General features: G+C 35.3%; 1 protein-coding gene across 1 annotated transcript in view; it reads right to left on the bottom strand.

Moving 5' to 3' along the window:
• The window catches only part of LOC149562196 (N-terminal nucleophile aminohydrolases (Ntn hydrolases) superfamily protein), a 203,421-nt gene that overhangs the window by 27,420 nt on the left and 151,186 nt on the right, over positions 1–24,815 (bottom strand). Inside the window, exons 8-10 of the mRNA XM_089825739.1 lie at positions 21,240–21,403; positions 15,388–15,511; positions 15,192–15,296 (exon numbers count right to left, since the gene is read on the bottom strand). Of these exons, the coding sequence (XP_089681865.1) occupies positions 15,192–15,296; positions 15,388–15,511; positions 21,240–21,403 (393 nt within the window). The remainder of the gene's footprint in view (positions 1–15,191; positions 15,297–15,387; positions 15,512–21,239; positions 21,404–24,815) is intronic.

Here is a 24,815-nt window from a genome sequence, read left to right as displayed (position 1 = left end):
AGAAGAACAGGAGGATACTTTCCAAGAGTTAAAGAAGAGACTAGTAGGAGCCCCGATCCTTATTTACCCTAACTGGAATAAAGAGTTCCATGTCCATGTGGACACATCCAACTATGCAATAGGCACCACTCTGGCACAAACTAGGAAGGAAGGACTAGATCACCTAGTGTATTTGCAAGCATGCTTCTATTAAAAATAGAGCGCAACTATAGTACCACTGAAAGGGAAGCTTTAGGTATGGTTTATGTTGTACAAAAACTTAGACACTACTTACTAGCTATGCCCTTTACATTTTTTGTTTATCATTAAGCACTAATGTACCTGGTAAACAACCCGGTGATTCAAGGAAGAGTAAGTAGATGGTTAATCCTGCTACAAGAGTTTACCTTTATGATCATAGTCCGACCAAGAAAAACTCATGTAATTGCCAATCAATTGTCAAGAATCAAGTCAGGAGAAGCCTTTTGCAACGAAGTAAATCAAGATTTCCAAGATGCACACCTATTCCAAATTGCAGTACTACCCTAGTGGTATGAAAAGATTGGACAGTACTTGTCAATTGCTACCTTTCCCAGAGAGATGTCGATAGCAAAGAGGAGAAAGATTGCGCTCAAAAGAAATTAATTCCAGTTAATTGAAGGATTATTGTACAAATTGGGACCAGATGGGGCTTTAAGAAGATGTGACATGGAGGAAGAAATTCCAAGTACTAAAAGAATCCTATGAAGGATTGGCAAGAGGTCACATGGGACCAGATACAACTGCAAGAAAGGAGTTATTGGAAAAAATCCGGTGGCCCACATTGTATACAGATGCTAGGGAATAGTTGTTGAGCTATGACACCTGTCAAAGAGCTAACAAACCCTTAAAAAGAGATCTCATGGTGTTGTGTCTATCTCAACCACAAGAATTATTTGAATATTGGGGGCTAGACTTTGTGGGACCCTTATTCGTAAGCAATACCCATTACATAGCAGTGGCAACAAAGTATCTTACAAAATGGGCAGAAGTGCAAGCTCCACTAGATAACACAGCTCTCAATACGGCCAAATTTCTGTATGACCAAATAGTAACCAGGTTTGGGATTCCACTCCAATTGATGAGTGAAAGGGAATGCATTTTGTCAATCACACCATCAAGATAATGACAAGCGAGTACAAAAAATTTCATTCCTTTTCCAGTCCATATTATCTAAGGGCAAATGGCCAAGCAGAGTCCACGAATAAAATATTAGTAACAATCCTTTACAAGACCTATGGAGTCAAAGGACAAGATTGGGAAGAATGGCTTCCAACTGTGGCATGGGCGTATAGGACTACTTACAAAGCTACCACTAGGCACACCCCATTTCATCTAATGTATAGGCAAGAAGCAGTAATGCAAATAAAACATACAGTACCAAGTCTAAGAGTAGCAGTTCAAAATAGGTTAGGAGATGAGGAGAGTTTGAAGGAAAGACTCCTTGCTCTACTAAAAATGGACAAAAGGAGGATGCTTGCCCAATGGGCTATGGAAGTAGCCCAGCAAAGGCAAAAATTTTGGCATGAAAAACACTTTAAAAAGATGAATTTCAAACCAGGCCAATTGGTACTCAAGTACAACAGAAAAAATGAAATAAAGCTAGGAAAATTAAAAAAGCGATGGTTAGGGCCATATAGAATATTAGAAGTAACAAAAAATGGGGCCACAAAATTATCTACCCTAGATAATAAACCGGTGAAAGACCTAGTAAATGGGTCTAAATTAAAAACGTATGAAGAAAGAAATAGGCTGGTCCCTAGCTATTTCATAAGTATGGAAGGAGAAAGTAGCAAGGAACAAAAAAAGCAAAAAGAGGTATAATAAAAAATTCCCACCCTAACTTATATAAAGCATTTGTGGTACATAAAGCACTTGCAGTCTATAAACAGATCAAAATCAACATACAACCAAATGGAGACATAGTACGAATGAATACTATTAAAGGAGGACCGATTTAGGTACGAGAGAAGACGACCATCGATACCATCCAAGCCATTATAGCCGTATGAGGGGGAAGGGCGAAAGCTATCACTGGAAATTCTGACATTGCTGCCATACGAAGGGTTATTTCTACCATCACCGTACAAGCCACTACTGCCATCATGGTCGTACGAAGAAGAAGGGAGCAAATTAGCATTATCAACATTGTTGTACAAAGGGTTTGTTTCTGTACAAATGGTCAATCTTACACTAGGAAATTAAGGACATATTCTTGTAATATTCAAATTGACTTATGTGAACATAATGTAAACTTATAAAAGGTCAATTTAATATTACAAAAAGGGCTAAAGTGGCAAAAGAGGAATAAGACGAAAGTATAGGCAAAGGGAGTTGAAGGGTCACAACTTTGAGAAATAAAAGAAGGAAGGCTTCATTCATTTAGACAAGCTTGGATTATGCTTGGTTATTGGATTTCAAATAAGTTTTGTCTTGGAGAAACATGAAAGCAAGCTGCTTTTATTTTTAGAACCAGCTTTGATGATGGAAACCCTCTAGTTGGACGACAATGGACGAAAACCCATGGTTTGTGGGAGACGTCATTTCAAGTGTCTCACTTGTGCTTACACTTACCTTTATTGCCCAATCTGACTATCTTTGTTGTATTTAAGATTTGAAAACATTTTGCTATTGTATTTCTGGTTTTTATAATACAATAGCAAATCTGAAGTTGCTTGTAACTGAGAATTGTAATAAGCATACTGGTTCATTTGCTGATTTTATTTGCATGAGCTATTTGTTATATTCTGAAGTTTGTTTGTGAATAAATTTGGGAAAATGTCCATTCAGGATATTATAGATACTCTTATAAATCAAAATCACACATACGCTAAAATATGAATAATTTTTCGTTTTATATAGTATAATTTAATCAAGTTTATTTATTAACGTAAAAAGTAGACCCAATAGGATCTATCAAGTGAAGGAAAAGATTTTATCAAAAAACTCATGCAAATATTTTGGCAATGTTGTCAATGTTTAGCATCAGTAGAAGTAATCATGTTATGCAAATTTTGTTTATCAGACATGTAAAATCCACCAGGTTCATCTAATTATATTCATTTATGTTACATATATTCATGTTCATAGAGCCATAACACTGCCTACCGATAATATTATCAAATGTATGTTAAGACAATCATCTAAACATACATAGTGTTGTGTATTTGTGTGTGTGTGTGTGTGTGTGTATTATCGGCAAGTAGTGTCATGTACAGATTATCGGCAGACACCTTAACAAATATGTCATCAAGGGTCTTGTGTTATTATCGATCATGTTGGATTAGATTAACTAACAATTGGTTAGTTATGCCTTCATAGAGTCATGACTCTACGGGGGCATGACCCTTCTCATGTATATATAAACAAGTGCAAACCGATGGGAAAATAATCAATACAAGGCATTACAGACTCAGCGATCTGCACATTAATCTTGTAGGATAAATTCTCAGCATTCTCCTCCACAATCTTATTGAAAGACAATCACCATATTCCTTCTACATTACGTGTTATCAGCAATATACATTAGAGGATATTCTGCATCTCAGCAATTCAAGATCATTCACCATTTGAAGAACAATTTTGTTCTACAGTTATTCAAATAAGAATATCTATTGTAATTCATATCTACTATAATAGTTTTGCCTATCAGAGATCACTAAATCTAACATGGTATCATAGCCACTCTAATAAGAAAATCTATTACTAAAAATTAAAATCTAAAGTCTCAAATTTATAAAAGTTAAATTATATTCTAAAATCAAAATGGTGAATCATGCAAGACTAGAGGATAGGCTTGAAGAAGCATCAAATTTTTCACCATGGAAAATTTGAGTCATGATAATATTAAGAGAAATGGAATTAGAGGAGTATATAGAAACAAACATATCCATGCCTGAAAATGATCTAGAGAAAGTAACTTGAAAAGAATGCAATAACAAAGCAATGAAAATTATAATAGATTCTGTAAAATATCATATTCTTCCATCCATATCCAGTCTCAAGACTGTGTTTGAAATGTTCTCTACTATCAAGGATACATTTGAAAACAACAATACTAGTAGACTGTTAACTCTAAAACAAGATCTACTATATATAAAGATGAAAAATGGAGAATCTATTACATCCTACTTTCTAAGGATTTATGAATTAAAAGATCAACTTGCAGCAATAGAAAATTGAGTTGATGACAAAGAACTTAGCATGATAGCATTAAGAGGACTTCCTCTATCTTGGGAAACATTTATTAAAGGATTAAGCTCCCGACCTGAACTTCCTAAATTCGTTTTATTAAAAAATGAATGCACACAAGAAGAATCAAGATTAGTGACACAAGGAGGGACAAAATAACTATGGCCAAAGGCACACCTAGCTATCCAAACCACCATGCAAGAGTTAACACAATGGAAACACAACACAAAGAATAACCACCAAAGGAGGAAGAAGAGAAAACACTTATTTGATTCATCAAGTAATCAGCATACATGCCCAACTGTAAGACCTTCTAGGTTACGGCCATGTAACAATTCAATTACAATCCTCGATGATCCTACTTTGCATTCTTTCTTCTTACTATTCACCATTCTCCCCTAAAACTTAATCCTAGACTTTCTTAAATACTTGTGCGGCCATAGGTCGACCTAACACAAAACTAAACCTTACATTAAATGTATGCACAGTTAGAAGTCAGCTTACAACAAATATTAACTACCTATACCAAAATTAAATGCGAGAAAGGTTAGCCAAACTGGAACCAGACATAGACTACTCGACAAACAAAGACTTCACAAAAGCACGAGCACTCGGCACCCGAGCGAGCTCGGCAACCAAAGAGTCACTCGGCAGTAACTATGAACTTGGCATCCTCCAATGTTCAGCAACCACGCAGAACTCAGCAACCAAAGGATCACTCAGCAACCAAAGGAATCACTCGATAGCAACTAAGAACTCGGCATCAACTAAATGCTCGGCAACCACAAAAGCTCGGCAATGCAAGACATTGCAACTCGACAAAAAGGAAAACTAAAAACATGCAGGATATCAGTGCAACCCAGGATGCTCCTGCATCAGACAACCAGGGTTGGAAGAAATGATTCTCCTGAATCATTGAGATGTTACAACCTGAGCTAAATCCAACTCAAATTGAGAAATCCATAAAGCATCTTCAATGGGTCTATTCTTCCACTTCACCAAATGTTCATAGTAATCCTTTCCTCTTGTGCTCTTACCAACACTCTAATCCAATCTCTATTCAACTTCTTCAATCTGCTTCTTAGGATAATCTTTTGACACAACAACTTCATCATCTAACTCATGATACTTATATAAATCAGCAACACTAAGAATAGGAGACATATCCATGTCATTAGGTAACTCAACTTCATGAGCATTTCCACTATCAACTTCTTCTAGATCTTACAAGGTCCAAACTTCTTCATCTTCAGCTTATTCTATTTTCCGACAGGAAATCTTCTTTTCTTCAAATGAACCAACACCTCATCACCAACTTGAAAAACATGATGTCTTCTAGACTTATCAGCATTCTCTTTATACTTCTGATTACTTTGTTCCAACCATGACTTTATTTCCTTATGCAAAGACTCCATAAAATCAGCAAATTCTTCTCCTACAGCACTTTCTCTTCTCTTCACCAGGAACATCCCTCAAATCTGATACTCCTCTAGACTGCATTCCTGTAACAATCTCAAAAGGTATTTTCCTTGTACTCCTATTCACAGAATTATTATATGCAAACTCAACTTTTGTCAATACCATCTCCCAATTACTTGGCTTATCTCCAACTAGACATCTCAGCAAATTACCCAAGCTTCTATTCACAACCTTTGTCTATCCATCTGTCTATGGATGGAATGTAGACTAAACCTTAATTTAGTACCCATCTTCTTCCATAAAGTTTTCCAAAAGTAACCAACAAACTTACTATCTCTATCAGAAATAATGCTTCTTGGTAATCCATGCAATCTCACAAACTCTTTAAAGAAAAGTTCAGCAACATGCTCAGCATCTGATGTCTTCTTACAAGAGATAAAATGAGCCATTTTATAAAATCTATCCACAACAACAAATATAGAATCATACCCGTTCACTACTTTAGGCAATCCAAGAACAAAATCCATACGGATGTCACTCCAAGGTTTCTCAAGAACAATAATAGGTGTATACAAACCAGTATTCTAACTTACTCCTTTTGCAACTTGACAAACTCTACAACTCTTCACAAGTTTTTGAACATCCTTATACATTTGTGGCCAATAATACTTCTCCTTTAGCAAACTCAAGGTCTTATCAATTCCAAAATGTTCAGCCAATCCACCACTATGCTTTTCCTTGATCAAATTAACTCTCATAGAACTTCTAGGGATACATAACTGAATTCCTTTGTACAACATATCTTCTTGAATTAAATATTCATCATACTTACTGATGTGATCCGTTAGATTTGGTGCTCTGCACTCTCTCCATGCCTTAGAGAAATCAGGATCAGTATCATATAGCTCCATCTCATCAAAACGAAGAACTTCAACCTTCATCTCAATCAATAAAGAACATCTTCTGCTCAATGCATCAGCAACTCCGTTAGTAACTCCACTCTTATGCTTAATCACAAATATAAAACTCTACAAATATTCAACCCACTTCATATGTCTCTGATTTAATTTATGTTGACTTCCCAAGTACTGTAAAGCTTTATGATTAGTATACAACACAAACTCCTTAGGAATCAAATAATGTCTCCACTTCTTCAAGGCTTGAACAATAGCATAAAACTCTTGATCATACACAGAATACTTCCTTTTAGCATCATTCAACTTCTTACTAAAGAAAGCAATAGGTTTACCTTCTTGACTCAATACAGCTCCTATTACACTACCACTAACATCACATTCAACTTGAAATACCTTGTTGAAATCAAGCAAAGCCAATACAAGCAACTTAGCAACCTTTTGTTTCAAAGTCTCAAAACTCTTATTAGCTCCATGTGTCCACTTGAATTCCTTTTTATCTCCTCTCATTGACTCAGTCATAGCATTACAAACAAAACTAAAATTCTTTATAAACTTTCTGTTAAAACTAACCAATCCATGAAATGGTCTTACCTCACCCACATGTTCAGGTGTAGGCCACTCCAAAATTGCTTTAACCTTCTCATAATCCATCTTCAAACCATCAGCTAAAATCATAAATCCCAAATATCCTCTTCTTGCATAAAAGAACACTTTTTTAGATTAATCATTAACTTCTCCTCTTTCAATCTCTTCAATACTTGTCTAACATGCTCAAGATGTTCTTCCTTGGTCTTACTGAATATAAGAATGTTGTCCAAATAAACAATCACAAACTTACCTAAGAATCTTTTCAGAACTTCATTCATCAACCTCATGAAAGTACTAGGTGCATTAGTCAAACCAAAAGGCATAACCAAACATTTATACAAACCATCTTTTGTCTTGAAAGCAATCTTACATTCATCACCTTCTCTGATTCTGATCTGATGATAGCCACTCTTCAAATCAATCTTTGTAAAATACTTTGCACCGCTCAAACAATCCATTATGTCATCCATCTTCAGCATAGGAAACCTATATTTCATTGTGATCTTGTTAATAGCTCTGGAATCAGTACACATTCTCCATTCTTCATTCTTTTTAAGTGCTAAACAGCAAGTACAACACATGGACTCAAGCTTTCTCTGATCAAACCTTTCTCCAACAACTCATTAACTTGTCTATTTAGTTCTTCATTCTCTGTAGGTGTCAATCTATATTGTGCTTTGTTCGGCAAACTAGCTCCAGGAATCAGATCCATATAATGACTTATACTTCTCATTGGAGGTAAACCATCTGGTATAACCTCTGCAACAATCTTTTTATACTCCTTCAGGAATTCTGCAATTTCTTCTGGTACTCGGTCAATACTATCATCTATCACTCAGTCCTTACTATCAAAACTTGGTCCTCTAGGAATTATAGCAAAACAAACTTGGTTCTTTTCCATTGCTTTCTCAAATTGTTTCCCACTGACCATGCAAACTTTTATTGTAGTACAATTAACCTCATCTAGACTTTCAATCAAAAGCAACAATATTTGTTTCTTCCCATTCACCCAAAGACTATATTGATTCAATCTTCCATCATGTATAGCATATCTATCATATTGCCAGGGTCTACCCAAAAAAATATGACAACAATCCATAGGCATAATATCACACAAAAGTTCATCAAAGTAATGCTCAATATTGAACTTCACAATATATTACTCACTTAACAATATCGTAAGCTCATCTTTGATCCATGAAACATGATAGGGATTAAGGTGCTTCAACCTCTGTAATTGCAGCTTTGTAACCAGCTCTTCTGATGCCAAATTTGTAGAACTTTCACTGTCAATGATTACCTTGTAACATTTTTCAACCATCTTACATCTGGTTTTGAAAAGACTTCTCCTTAGGATAGGTTCCTCATCACTTCCCTTATTACATAAGGTTCTTTATACCATCATATTTTCACTAGCCTTAGGTCCACTTGGTGAACCCTCATCATCTCCTTGAATCACAAAATTTCTATTACCTTGCCTACTTTCAGAAGATCTACATTCAAAAGATCTATGCTCTTCTTTACCACAACTGAAACAATTACCACGAAATGTACCTCTAGAATAAGAATTACCTCTTCCTCGGTAAGAACTAGTACCTCCTTAGTAAGAATCACCGCCTTTCCATTCAGTCTTGTTTCTATCATCACTCTTCTACTCAAATTTGTCCTTATCTTGCACAAAATTGTCAGATCTGCCACCTTCTCCATAAGATCTACCTCTGCCTCTCTAGAATCTACCACCTCTACCTCTTTGTCTTCGTTCATGCTTCTTTGTCAAATTCTCCTCAGCTTTCAAGGCATATTGGTATGTTTCTTCTACGCTTTCCAACTTCACAAAACTTATTCCATCTTGAATTCCAAATCTCAATCTATTTATGTACCTTGCAATTTTCTCAACATCATCATCCATGGGTCCAAATCTGATGTCTAATCCAGTATACTCCTTCACACTCATGTCTCTATGCCTCAAATTTTGCATCTTTCTCAACAAGATAACTTGGTAATCAATAGGAAGGAATTTGTTTTTCACTTTGTTCACCATCTTCACCCAAGTTTTGATCTTTTCCTTTTCTCTCCTTTGTCTATCAATTTGCAAATGCTCCCACCACAATGAGGCATGTCATTTTAACCTAGTAACTACAATCTTCACCTTCCTATTATCAGGAGTGTTTTCATACTCAAAGAACTTCTCCATTTCAGAGATCCAATTCAACACAACATCGGTATCCAATTTTGCATCATAAGGAACACCTTCTACACAAGGCTTTGAACTTGCCTGAGACAACACTCTCAACAACCTTGCTTCATCTTGATCTTCTTCAGGTTCTGGATTAGGGTTTGGTGCTACTGCTTCATCATCACTTACATCATCAAGATGTGCTCCTCTCCTCTAGGTTGTCTCTACAGCATCTAATCTGGCTGCAATTTGTCTCAATGTATCTAATATTGCATTATCAGCATTTCCTCTACTTCGAACCATCTTTACAAATCAGGTTACTGCAAGATCGTAACCCTCTGCAAGTTATAGGTCAAATGCGCAAATTTGCAACTCTACAACCCAATTCACTCAGGATTCTCCACGATCCAATCACCAGAAGGACGAACCTCAAGCTTTGATACCACCTGATTCAAGGAGGGATGAAGAACTAGGGCCAAAGGCACACCCAACTATCCAAACAACCATGCAAGAGTTAACACAACACAAAGAAAAACCACCAAAGGAGGAAGAAGAGCAAACACTTATTTGAGTCATCAAGTAATCAACATACATGTCCAACTGTAAGGCCTTCTAGGTTACGGTCATGTAACAATTTAATTACAATCTTCGATGATCCTACTTCGAATTCTTTCTTCTTACTATTCACCATTCTCCCCTAAAACTTAATCCTAAACTTCCTTAAATACTTGTGCGGCCACAGGTTAGCCTATCACAAAACTAAACCTTACATTAAATGTATGCATAGCCATAAGTCGGCTTACAACAAATATGAACTACCTATACCAAAATTAAATGCAAGCAAGGTCGGCCCAAACTGGAACCAGACACAGACTACTCGGCAAACGAAGACTTCACAAAAGCACTGGCACTCGGCACCTGAACGAGCTCGGCAACCAAAGAGTCACTTGGCAGCAACTACAAACTCGGCATCCTCCAACACTCAACAACAAAAGGATAACTCGGCAACCAAAGGAATCACTCAACAACAACTAAGAACTTGGCATCAACTAAACGCTCAGCAACCACAAAAGCTTCGCAATGCAAGACATTGCAACTCAGCAGAAAGGAAAACTGAGAACATGCAGGATATCTGTGCAACCTAGAATGTTCTTGCATCAATTAATCTCAAGAGGACTAAGTATAAATCGAGAGGGAGATATTCAAGTGCTTCATGCAAATTCAAAAAAGAAAAGAAAATTCAAAAATAATAGAAGGGAATTTGATAAATCATATGAGAAATGTGATTGGTCCAAAGTTGGATGTTTCAAATGTGATAAAATTGGCCACTCCCATAACTCCTGCCCTGAATGGAAGAGAATGCAAGTAGCATTAGCAGAAATCAAAAGAGAAGAAGTAGAGAAAGAAGAAAAAGAAAACTATGCATTTTATTTAGCCCTCTCAAGTGAATTAAAATCAAACAACAACACTTGGATCATAGACAGTAGAGCATCTCAGCACATCACCGGTTTTAGACACAAATTTAAAACCTTCTCAGAACACTCCTCAGAAGAAGTTACCATTGGAGATAACTCCACTCATCCCATCAAAGGTATTGGCTCCTATTCAATTTATCCAAATTCAGGAATTATTCTCCAACTCAAAAATGTTTTATATGTACCTGAAATAAAAAGAAATGTAGTCTCTATTTTTGGTCTTGTTGATCAAGGATTCAGAATCACTTTTCAAGAGGACAAAGTTCTATCTTGGCCAACGAACTCTAATATCAAGAAAGTCATTTCTATTGGATTTAGAGACAAAAGTCTATATAAACTGTGTAACAATCAAAACTTAGCACTAAGTCTTGAAACATCAAACTCTACCAAAATCTAGCATAGGAGACTAGGTCACCTCCACAATCATGCATTATCATCTATAGGGAAAATTGTAAAAAGTTTACCTAATCTCAAAACTGATCACTTAAGCATTTGCAAAGGTTATGCCCTAGGTAAAAATATAAAACAATCATTTCCTAAAAGAGTTCACAAATCAAAATCCATTCTTGAATTGATTCACACTAATCTTTGCAGCCCTATGTTTGTACCTTCTCTTAATAGGTGCCTATTTTATTTAATTTTTATTGACGATTACTCTAGAAGAACTTGGATCTACTTTCTAAAACAAAAAGAATCAGCTGAAGTATTATCAAAATTCAAAGAATTCAAAGCCCTAGTTGAAAATTAGTCAGGATAGAAAATAAAAATACTAAGGTCAGACAATGGAGGTGAATACATCTCCGAGATTTTTAAAAACTTTTGCATTTCTGTTGGGATTAAGAGGGAGTTTTTTGTACCATATAATCCTCAACAGAATAAAATTGTAGAACATAAAAAAAGATCAATTGTTGAGTCAGCTAGAGCAATGATGCACAATCAAAATCTTCATACTTCCTTCTGGGCTGAAGCATCTAACGCTACAGTTTATATTCAAAACAGATATCCACACTCAGTATTAGAGAACACCATTCCTAAAGAAGTATTTACGGGTAGTAAACCAGATCTAAGTCATCTAAGAATATTTGGATGCCCTGTTTATATCCACATTCCTAAAGAGAAGAGAACAAAACTAGAACCATCTGAAAAGAAGGGGATACTAATTGGATACAGTGAAACAACCAGAGGGTCTTTATTCCAGGTCAAAGAACAATTGAGATTAGTAAAGATGTGAAATTCAAAGAAGATATCGCCTTTAATATTTCTAGAAACAGTGATGAATCTATTACTGAATCCATTCCTGAAGTAGATGAAAATCACCAAGCAGAAATTGAGAGGGAGAATGATACTGAACCATCCTCTACCAGTACATCTAATCATAAAGATTTTGAAAATGTCAACAATAAATAGAGGTCACTTTGGGCTAGGAAAATGATAGAAGAAAATCATGTTGAACGTAATGAAGTGATTGGAGAAAGTAAAAGAACGAGAAATCAGTCATGTTATGTTGCATTATTAACTGAACTTATAAAAACAGAACTTTCAAATGTTAAAGAAGCACTTTCAAGTCAATCTTGGAAAGAATCAATGATTGAAAAATATAATTTCATACTAAAAAATGATGTATGGAATGTTGTACCAAGGCCTAAAAACAAATCAGTTGTTTCTTCTAAATGATTGTTTAAAATTAAGCATGCATCTGATGGCAGCATTGAAAAGTACAAAGTCAGATTTGTAGCACAGTGTTTCTCACGGAAAGAAGGCATCAATTATGAAGAAACATTTGCACCAGTTGCTAGATATACCTCAGTTAGAACCATCTTGGCTATTGCAGCATCCAAAGGATGGAAGGTTCTTCAAATGGATGTCAAAACGGCATTCCTTAATGGCAAAATTGAAGAAGAAGTTTATATTGAGCAACCAGAAGGATTCAACACTCATGACAGCTAAACTCACATTTGTAAATTAAAGAAAGCACTATGCGGTCTCGAACAGGCTCCCAGAGTGTGGTATGAAAGGATAGACAACTATCTAACGAAGTTAGGATATTCTAAAAATGAAGCTGATCCAAACTTATACTTCAAAATAGATGGTGATGATATGATTATTCTTGTGTTATATGTTGATGATTTGTTAACAACAGGTGAAGAACATCTCATAAAGAAATGCAAACACAGCAAAGTTTGAAATGAAAGATTTAGGTCTTCTAGACTACTTTCTTGGATTGGAAGTCTAGCAACAGGATAACTACATTTTTCTAATTCAAGAAAAATATACAGTCGATATTCTAACAAAATTTGGAATGATGGAATGTAAACCATCTTTGACTCCTATGGAAGTCAATTTACACAAGTTGAAGGATAATATGATCAAATCAGAACCTACAGATTCTCCTTACTACAAGCAAATCATTGGATCTTTAATGTATTTGGTGAATAATCGTCCTGACATATGTTATGCAACTAACACCTTGAGTCAGTTCGTGTGTGCACCTAAGAAGATACATCTACATGCAACAAAATACATTTTGAGATATCTAAAAAGTACTATTGGCATGGGAATACAACATGATCAAGTCAACATCAACCTTCATGGATATTTTGATTCCGATTGGGTAGGCAATCCTACTGAACGTAAGAGTACGTCTAGATGTTGCTTCAGTCTAGGGTCTAGAATGGTTTCCTAGTTCAGCAGAAAATAGTCTTCAGTTGCCTTAAGTTCTACCAAAGAAAAATACATTGCCTCTTCCTTGGGTGCTAGAGAAGCGGTATGGCTACGGAAGTTGTTAGTAGATTTGTTCAAAAGACCTTTGAAGCCCATTGTGATTCATTGTGATAATCAAAGTTGCATCAAGCTTTCAACTAATCCAGTTTTCCACAATCATTCCAAACATATTGAAATTCCTTACCACTATGTTAGAGATATGGTGGATCAAGGAGTCATTCAACTGAAATACATCGGTACTAATGAGCAAACAACAGATATCCTTACTAAACCTCTTGCTAAAGTAAAGCTGGATTACTAAAGAGGAAAACTTGGTATGATTAAATTGTAATATTGAATTTAAATTTTCAATTCATGTGAATTTATGCTTCTATTGTTATTTAGTCCCATCAAATATGTAATGAAAGGTGATGATCTTTCATGGACATATATATATTCAGAAGGTAATCATTTGTAAGGTGACGATCTTGCAAATGATAGGCCTATTATCATGGAGATCTCTAGATATTGTTTCGGACAATTAGAGATCATAGATGACAAATCCATTATGATTACTCTAGATATTGTTTTGGACAATTAGAGATCATAATATATGTTATGCATAGCATGGTGATTTTAATTATTTGACTAGTCATTGTTTTAGAGTGTTAAGATCAGATTAAGTGTTCAGATATTCTATTTTGAAATCTAAAGGTGTATTACTTCTCCCTTGCTAAGAGGGAGTGTTAATGTTTAGCATCAGTAGAAGTGATGATGTTATGCAAATTCTGTTTATCAGACATATGTAAAATCTGTACTAGGTTCATCTGATTATATTCATTGATGTTATATATATATATATATATATATATATATGTTTAGATGTTTTTCTTAAGATACATTTGATAATATTATTGGCAGGCAGTGTTATGTACAGATTATCGGCGGACACCTTAACACATATGTCATCGGCAGTCTTGTGTTACTATTGATCATGTTGGATTAGATTAACTAACAATTGGTTAGTTATGCCTCCGTAGAGGCATGACCCTACGTGACCAAAGGCCACATAGAGTCATGACTCTATGGGGGCATGACCCTTCTCATGTATATATAAACAAGTGCAGACCGATGGGAAAATAATCAATACAAGGCATTACAGACCCAGCGATCTGCACATTAATCTTGCAGGATAAATTCTCAGCATTCTCCTTTGCGATCTTATTGAAAGACAATCACCATATTCCTTCTACATTACGTGTTATCAGCAATATACATTGGAGGATATTCTGCATCTCAGCAATTCAAGATCATTCACCATTTGAAAAACAATTCTGTTCTGCAGTTATTCAAGTAAGACTATCTATTGTTATTCATATCTACTGCAATAGTTTTGCCTATCAAAGATCACTAAATCTAACAAATGTAACTTTCATTTTCCTCAAGACTATCATGAAAGCCAAATGGATGTTGCTGTTTGAAAAAACCCTTAGCACAGCTCCATATTTCTTAGTCCAGAAAACTCAAAAGGCTACATAATAATTTTAATTTTCTTATGAGTGCTCGAATCTTAACTGCTCATACTGATGATGATGGTATCTATGACCATTATTATACCAAGACTATAAATATGTAATAATATAATAGTGATGTTTCCATAAAGAAAATAAAAAAAGTAAAGTCAAAAGCTTCGAATAGTATTCATGCCTTAGGTTGATCCATAGAGCTCCCAAAGTACCCCACACCAAATGATAATGATGAATATGCCACAGCCAACTCAACTGCTTTTAGCTGCTCAAAATTATTTGTGTCCTGTTCAAAAGAACTTCATTATTATACAAGCAAACAATGACAATAATATGTAAGCATATGCAATATTTCTCATGCCACACGTATCACTTACAACTGTTGTATTATCAGCTTGCAACATCAGCACGCCAGCATCAATAGGCATAGACAAATGTCTGCTTTGACCAATAATAGTCTCTAGAACCTCCACACAGGCAAAGATTGGTCCAGACTCTGACCTACAATTCCACATATTTAAACTACATTATCAAACTGCAAACAGAACTTTTTAAACTCGTTCTTCAAAACCAAAGTAACTTTTGGATTTTTGGATCCATAAATTACAACTGGTCTCTGATAAATTTAACCAAATGAAAGTGTCAATATGTTCTCACAGAAATAGGACAAGACAAGTACTGACATGAAAAGTAAGGAAGCATTTTATTTTTATTTTTGTTTTTTTAGGTAAAACAACATTATAATGGAAGAGCATGATTTATATTTTCCGAACTAGACACAAAAGCATCGTCATTTCCACAGTGGAAGTATGTTTACAATATATTCTGGAGGCCATCAAAACACTAAAAAGACAATACTAACTGCACAGGACTTCATCTGCAGCTGGAAAGCAAATGATAATGATGAACATCTTTAAATCCATACATCTGGACTTCGAATGTGAGAGAATTTGGCTGAAAATTTCTCACTTAATCAAAACCCAGAAGTAAAGAATCTAAGATCATACTAATATGGATTGTGAAAATCTTCTAACAATCATGTTTAAACCCCGTGCTCCTTTACTTTTGGATAAGATGTGAACATATTAGTAAAAAGATGGGAAGCTTTCTACAAAATGCTAAGATCAATAATTGAAAACAGTGGAAAATGAGCAAAGCATACATAAAAACATACACCAGACAACAAAATCGAGTACACAAGACAACAAGACGAATGCTTAAAAAGACTTTCAGACTATAATGGCATCAAGATGGATCATATAGGTGATAATGACATTGACTCGGTGACTGCCAAAAAAAGGCAGTACAACAAGTGATGACTTAAAACCAGTGACAGATTAGCTACAATATTATCCATTTGAGGTCTTATCCATGCTTCTTTTGCACAGCTTCTTTTCAGCTTCACTCTCCATCTTGTTCTAATTGTTTGGAGTTTAGTTATGAACAGCCTTTTAAGAGAATGCTAAGGCAAGTGATTGGACCAAACAAGTGTTACATCCCTTCCTTGTGAGCTTTTAAAATAAATCAAATAGTATTTCATGCGAAGTGTGAAGAGCGAAGTGAGACAGTTATGGATTTCTTCATTTATTTGAGTAAATAATATATGATTATGATGATCTGAATTTCATATGTGGAAAATTTGGAAAGAATTATGTTGGAATTCATCACAAATGTTTAATGTATATTTTAATTTTCTCAACGAATTGTTATAAATATATTCTAATGATGACGGTATCTAATGCTTCCATGTCAGCGAATGTACGACAAGATCCATCCCACGACTGGGGAAAGAGTATTGTCACCGTAAAGGATGTAAATACACGGTGAAGTTTGAAAATGCCATCCAAGATGGAACCATAGAGGAAGGAATCAAAAAGGAGGAAAAGGGGTCTTGGCTTAAGAGTCAGACAAGCTAACAGTGTCTACATCAATCAAATATGAGTCAGCCACGATCTCCTTCGTGGACTTAGTTCCTATAATGAATACTAGCATCATGTATGCTACAGAATTGATTCTATGGGATTTCAATTTATCTCATCATGTAGAATCATCAAATGTCTTGTATTCAATTGATTTGATTGAATCTAATAAGAATGAATTCCTCATTTTTGACAAGGAGGACAAGGGTTCTTGGCTTAAGATGCAGGCAAGATAATAATGCCTACCTCAATCAAATATGAGCCAGGTACAATCTCCTTCGTGGACTTAGTTTCTATATGAATGCTAGCATCATGTATGATACAGAATTGATTCTATAGGATTTTGATTTATCTCATCATGCAGAATCATCAATATCTTGCATTCAATTGATTTGATTGAGTCTCATAAGAATGACTTCCTGATTTTCGATGAAATTCTATAAGAATTGAAATATCTGTTTGCCCGATAAGTTATGTAGATCTGTGCATTAGAAAAGGTTAGGTTTATGTGTGCTTCGATAAGGAATATATTGCCATGTATTCATGCCCAGTATTAAGCATTTATTGGATATACCCTACCTCTATCTCTTATAATTTTGCGGATTCACTTACTGCCATGCATAGGGACTGTCACTATCAGCTATTGCCGTTGCATGATGTCAAAATTGAGGACAACAAGTTGATCCACTGAGTCATACATCTTTCTTCGCCCATCTATGAATTGAGCAAGTTTCTTATCAACTTGATTTTTATCCATTGGCTCTGGTTGTCTTCGCTTCCTTCTATTGTATGTTAATAGAGGTTTGTTCATTCACCGTTGAACAAGTGTGGCTTCAATACTAACTGTTATGTTCCTTTTTTGTGATTATTAGGACATTAAATGAATTACCAAATATCTTTTTTGATTATCTACTTATTGCAATGGATATGAGTGCAACACAATGAATGACATTGATATGGACTAATATATATGACTGGTAATTCCAGGTGCTATTAAATGGATGCAAGTATGACAATGGATTTAAATTTTTATGACTGGTAATTCTAAATGATATGACAATGAGAATGCATTAATGAATTATAATGCATTAGCACAATGCAATGTACAGATATGATGATAATGCAAAGGCACAATGAATTTATAAAGGAAAGGAAAATGTATAGATAGATAGATAAAAAATTAATGTCCGTGAGGCTAATTTTAAATGTATACAACTGCAATTCCAATTCCACTATGGAATTCAATGGATAATTTTGTGACTGCAATATAAGTTTGGTAGTTTGAAATATATATATAAATTGATTGTATGTGATTTAGCAATATGGAATATGTACTTCACCCTGCGAATCATCTCTGATATACAATGTGGTAGATGCTGCAATTACAGGATGATCCTTTGGCAGAAATGCCGTCTTTGATATTCTATTATAAATTATGCAATCTTTGTTCTGAAGACGTCTTTGATGTATCAATGTATTATAAGCTTTGGTTTGGTGTCACCTCTGATCTGCAATAATAATGCGTGCACTTTATGGTAGGTTGCAATAGTGCTCAATTCTATGCTCTATGTGAGTGAAATCCATGAGGGAGTATATTATATAAAATCAATTCTGATTCATGCCTTCGATAGCCAATCGGCATTGACATATATAAGTGTCAAAGAGGCATGTTCAATAGTTGCCAATCTTTATTACCATTATCTCCATGTGTTAATGATTAAACAAAAGTGATCTGTATATGAACTGCCGACAATACAATATTATGGACAATCATGTCTTGCAAAGCAACCAAGTATTGATGGAGAATAATAACCATTTCTGAGAATTATTATTGCTCATAATAATCATTCATAATTATTATAAATATTCTTATAAATAATCCATACTAATCATGAATCATTATTGTGACCATCCATAGATCAGCAGTGACATCCGATCATGGATAATATAGATAATGATGTCATTCCTATGATATAGAGATATATATGAACCATAGATGGAAAACTTGTCAAGTTATTCCCAGAAAATGCAAAAACTTGGCAAGTTTTTCAGAAGAACTCGCTAATAAAAAAAGTTTCTAAACTTACTTTTGTTAAAAACAGGAGGCAAAAAGTGTGTATATATATATAATAGAAAATTCCAGTAGGCTAGTAAAGCTGGGAAGAGGAAGATGTGATTGTAGTGATATATTTACTTCTAATTTGACACAAACTATTTACTATTTTGCTTCCCGCCATCAGCATTCTGCATGAAACTGTGATTTTGTACCGACTATCCATTTATATATATCTAAACTCTGCTAGTTTCTTCTGTGTTCTCTTTAATTAACTCATTACATGTATCTTCTCATTGAATTTTGCAAAAGAAAAAAACAGTAACTAAATTTAAGTGGCTTTTTTAGGTTCCAGAGCTTTTTTGAAAACTGGTCGGGTTTTTCCCAAATCTTTTTGGGGGTGTGGCAAGTTATTGCCGAGCAAGAATTTTCCAACTATGATATGAACAATTGCTGTAGAGATACATGGGCATGTACTTGAGAACATTGTAGTGTATGTATAAATATCAGTGATATGGAAGAAATCATGAATGTGTGTATATATGTGCATACATGTGTATAAGTATTTAGGTGTGTCGAATGCACGTGTATGTATGTAGGCATATGTATGTAGTTATGCATGTAGGCATGTATATGTATGTATGCATGAGTAGGTATGTATGTGATGACGCTTTATAAATAAAATACAGTTATGGAAACATGAATGGAATACTTATGATGACTAACTAATATAGATATGCAGGAATATATACAATACAAGGTATGTTATATTTTTATTGCCCTTATTCACATTTTTTAGTTTTTTTATCAAAATAGTGGGATATCACATAGGGTGACATTTGTTTTTTATTCTTGTCCTTTTGGTAAACTACAGATTATAATCAAGGAGAAAATTTTATATTTTCAAAAAGTGGAAAACTAATTTTTTATCGTTAAATGATAAAAAGTCTATTAGTATTTTAAAAGACACTTCAGTTATTTTTGCAAAGAAATGCTAAAATGGGAAAAAATATTCCTCAAAATATTTACAAAAGAGGTCGTTTGGGTATCAAGGAAGTATCTCTTTTGAAAACAAATTTCTAGACCAAAATCAAGCAATTTTATCTTTTTCTCTTGGGGATGAAAACCCTCAAGTTGTGGATTCAGTAAAAAAATACCTCTAATCCCCTTTATGATAATTTCACACAGAAGTCACATTTGAGCTGAAAATTGTTGTTAGGTGTTTGCTTCTGCTCTAAATTTGTGATGTCAGATTCACACTGGCAAGCCCTGCATCAGATGTGGATTCTCTCAGATAAGGATCTATAGTTGGATGTAGTCTGGCTTGCAATATCAGCACGCCAGAGCATATCCACAAGAGTGGATGTGCATCCTCACATCATCCTGAGCTCATCTGAAGAGCATTCAAACCCAATAAAGTCTACTTCATCATTAAAAGCTGAAGACCTGATTTATATTCTTTCCAATTTGTGTCTTCTATTGTGTACTGATCCCCACTACAAGGATGGTGCAGCGAAGCATTGCAATGTATCCCGAGTGTGCCAACTCAGATGCAACCATTGAGGATCATACTAGACTCACTACAGATGATAATGATGACATCCTTACACATGGTGCATTTAGTGCCAGCAAAACTGCTTTGTGTTGAAATGATCTTGAACTTGCAGCAACTAAAAAGGATAATCCAATAGATGATGGTTTTTTAATCATTTTGATGATTGATGAATAATGAACATTTTGTGATTGTAATGATTTTCACTGGAATCATGAACGTGGACATATTTGATATGGCTTACTTAAATACTTTTTGAACTATTAGGGCATTTAATATTTATCTTTGGCATTTGGCATTGATAAACAATGAAATATCATATGATCAAATGTTTTAATTTTGTAAATTTCTTTAATTTTTTTGTATATATATATGTACCCAAACCTCAAGATAAATTTACCGTATCCACATACCAAATACTCATTCCCATAACTGTGTTGGTAACTTAGTTCTAAACATTATTGTGATACTTAGTTCTAAACATTATTGTGATACTTAGTTCTAAATGTTATTGTGATTGCAGTTTGAGGAGTTCATGATGAAAGTTGCTACAATTGTTCCAAGTTCCAACTTACCTGATGTCATCATAAGCTACTTGATCTAGACAGTTTTCACTACTTAGCAATAAAATGTTGTGAAAGAGAAAACTAACTAGTTTAATCTCAAGCAATCAAAATTGAAGTAATCAGAAGACTCGACACATACTGTGAAGCAGACAAGCAACATTCACGTGCACAAAATCCTTTCATTAAATTTTCTCCTGTCCCAGTTGTGCAACAACCAACCCGGCAAAATGTACCATGGGATATTTTACAGGAAGCCCAACACCCAGAGCCATGCATAGCTGCTAATCCAACACGACCCTTAACCTGCAAATTTATTAGCAAACGACATTACGAAATATTAATTTTCTTTGCAGCACAATGCAAGAGAAAAATATATCATACGACACTTCTTCACGGACATATAAGCATGCAACTTATTACCAAATGTTTTTCCCACCCATTCAGAAACAATGACAAAGAAGCAGCAAAATGAATCATTGTTTGGTGGCATGAAAGCAAGCAAGAGAAAAACAAAATCATTTGACACTTCTTCACAGATTTATAAGCATGCAACATTATTACTAAATGTTTTCCCTGCCCATTCAGAAATAATGACAAAGAAGAGGCAAAATGAAACATTGTGTCGTGGCATGAAAGCTAGAATACTGCAATTTGATATTATGTCTAAATATTAAATAAGAGAATCTTATTGCTTACAGAACTTTGAAGCACAACCAATTATAGTGTTTATTGGCAAGCAGTTGCAAGTATTCGGAATTGAATTCATCTCAATGTGTGACTGCAGGGTTCATTCACGTCCTTGTATGTTGATGTCATATACATCAAATTGTTATTTTCCTAGGTTCAGGAAATAAAGCATATAGAGACGTATAATAGACAATCACACTTTAGTATATGTTTAAACTGTTCAAACAGAAATAGAAACAAAATTGTTCAAACTGATAAGGGATTCGATGCATACATAATAGAAATCATTATACTAATTACTACAGAGCAAGAACCTTGATAACGAAGATCAAATGTAGCATGCAAATCACTATTGAATCCTCTTGCTGCATGCCATCATCACCAATTAACATCCATTTGGTTTGCTGCCGTCAGACACCAACGTACCGTCATCCCATTGTTGTTTCCGACAAACGATTGGTAGTCATTTCTTATAAAAGCATGTCAGTAATAAATGGAACATCACAATGGTATCAGAGCTTTTGATTCTGCCAACCTGTGGAAGTAAATGCAAGTTTGTACTTGAAGGAGAAGGTGAAATAACCCTATTGATAGAATGGCAAATCATCAGGATCCTATGGCAGACCTCATGAATCTTTTAAGAGATCTCAACAGAAACCAAATACAAATCAACGAAACCCAAAGGCTGATGCAGGAAACATTACAAAAATTATCCGAGGGAAAGACAACAGGAGAACAAAATGGGCATAGCGACGACTCAATTTCTGGAAGGGTGAACTTTCAACCCTCTTGCTCTCGACCCTCAATACCCATCTTCCTTCCAAGGACAGAAGCACCAAGCAAAGAAAGAGAGCCCACGTTTTAGGAAATGCAAGAAAAACTTCGGGAAGATTGGTGGAACACAAATATGAAAGGTGATATATCTTATAGAGACTATGTCGATCTAAGAATGAGATATTCTAGTAGGGGAAATCACAGTTATTTTAATGATGATCTCAGGAGAAAGATCGGAAAAGTAAACTTATCGCCATTTGATGGATCTAGAGCCATTACCACACAGTCATGGGTCCTAAAGGAAGATACCTATTTCCAACTCAATCCAATAACCGAAGAGGAAGCAATCAAATTTGCAACACTTCATCTCGAAGGAGTGGTGCATGAGAGGTGGCATCATGGATTGGCCACTCTCGGACATGACCAAGTAACCTCTTATGTCAAGTTCACTGAGAGACTCATTGACTGTTTCAATGGGGAGGATCCTGAGCTAAACTTCAAAGATCTAGCTCAACTAAAGCAAACGAGCACGGTAGAGAACTACATCACTGAGTTCCAAAGGCTGTAAGTATTAGTCACAGACATCTCTGAAAGATGTCGAACTGTGTTATTCATGGATGGGCTGAGAGAGCCTTTGAGAAGCTGGATCAAAGGGTTCAACCCGTGTGCAAGCAATGAAGCTATTAAGAAGGTGCATGATATGGCCATATCTTCCTCCAAAACTCACACAGCTACACCAACACCATTCCCACAAGAAGACAAAGACAACGAGCCAATCCAGAAAAAACCTCAGTTTGATGAAGATTCTCGGCAAGAGCTCCGGAGGAAAAAGCTCTATTTCATGTGCAAAGAACCATGGGGTCCTGGTCATCGCTGCCTTGGGAAGGGAAAGATTCATTACATTGAGGTGACCCTTGATGACGACGAAGAACAAATACTTGCAGTGACTAATGAAGAAATTATCCAACAGGAGAGAATAAATGCCCTGATACAAAAAGGGGGTTCCATTGCTACCCTCACTACCCTGACTGGAAGTGGTATCTTCAGGGTTCGTGGCACACTTCACACAAAACGAGTCCCAATCATGATTGATAGTGGCGCCACACTCAATTTCATCAATTCATATTTGGTCACTAGTAAAGGCTTGCATGTAGTTGAGCATGGAGAATTTGAGGTTAAGGTTGCAGGAGGAACCTTGTTACCTTGCACTCATGTTATCCCACGGCTACAAATATCCATGGGAAACTATACCATGACAGATCAATTCTTTGTCATTAATTTGGTTGATACTGATATCATTTTGGGCATCCAATGGTTGGAAACTCTTGACCAATACACCCAAAGTTTCAAAAGGATGGACTTTTCATTCAAGACAGATGGCAAGAAGGTGAAGCTACGAGGAATGTCAAATAAAGGATCGAGGGAAGTCACAACCAAGAAGATGGAGGCCATTTTTAAACATGATTGGATCCGAAACACTACAACTAAAAACATGACCGTCAACACCTTACCCCATTCCTTAGATAATTGGTGGACCCATCTATTGGTCGAGTACTCCAAGAACATTTTTGCATGTCAATTGATGGATGGCTATGTACGAGATGAAAGATACAAGGTTATTGATGGCATCATTTACATTGGCGGGAAGATCTACTTAGTACCTGACTCGGAACTGAAGAAGCTGATTACAAAAGGTTTCCTAGAACTGTATTTGCATTTGCTTGAGGACAAGCAATTTTTGGGATAGGACTATAATATCCTTGTCATAAAATAAATGTATTTAATTAAACTTTGTTAACGGGCCAATTAATTTTATATATCTCAGACCCATTTCTAATTAAATTATTTCTGTACGTAAGTTTGGCCATCGGCTATCTTTGTACACCCTTGGAAGGTTTTCCCGACAGGTATTTTAGCACGGCATATAGGTAGTCGTAGGTATGTATTTTTGGATTATTTCTTGGTACTGTGAATTCCTATTGGAGTTCTGGACTTGTTTGCCATTTCGGAAGTGAAAGACCTTCCCTATTTGGCTCGTGCGGTTTTGGTGGAATTCAATTCCTCACCCTAGTCCATCTGTGTACTTCTTGGCTCAAATCTGGCAAATCAAAGCATCTTTGATATTTCTAACTATGATATAGACTTGGTAGCAAATTGATTGTCTATGCGTATTCACTATTTGCATGTATCTCTTTGGCAGACTATAGGTAATTATCAATCTTGGCATTCATTCACCTTCTTCATTTTTGCTTCA

The sequence above is a fragment of the Cupressus sempervirens genome, chromosome 4 (genome assembly GCF_028749045.1).
Source record: "Cupressus sempervirens isolate cs-2001-9-10 chromosome 4, ASM2874904v1, whole genome shotgun sequence".
In the NCBI taxonomy this organism is placed as follows: domain Eukaryota; kingdom Viridiplantae; phylum Streptophyta; class Pinopsida; order Cupressales; family Cupressaceae; genus Cupressus; species Cupressus sempervirens.
The sequence above is the reverse complement of the archived record's forward strand: the minus strand, read 5'-3'. Positions and strand labels throughout refer to the sequence as shown.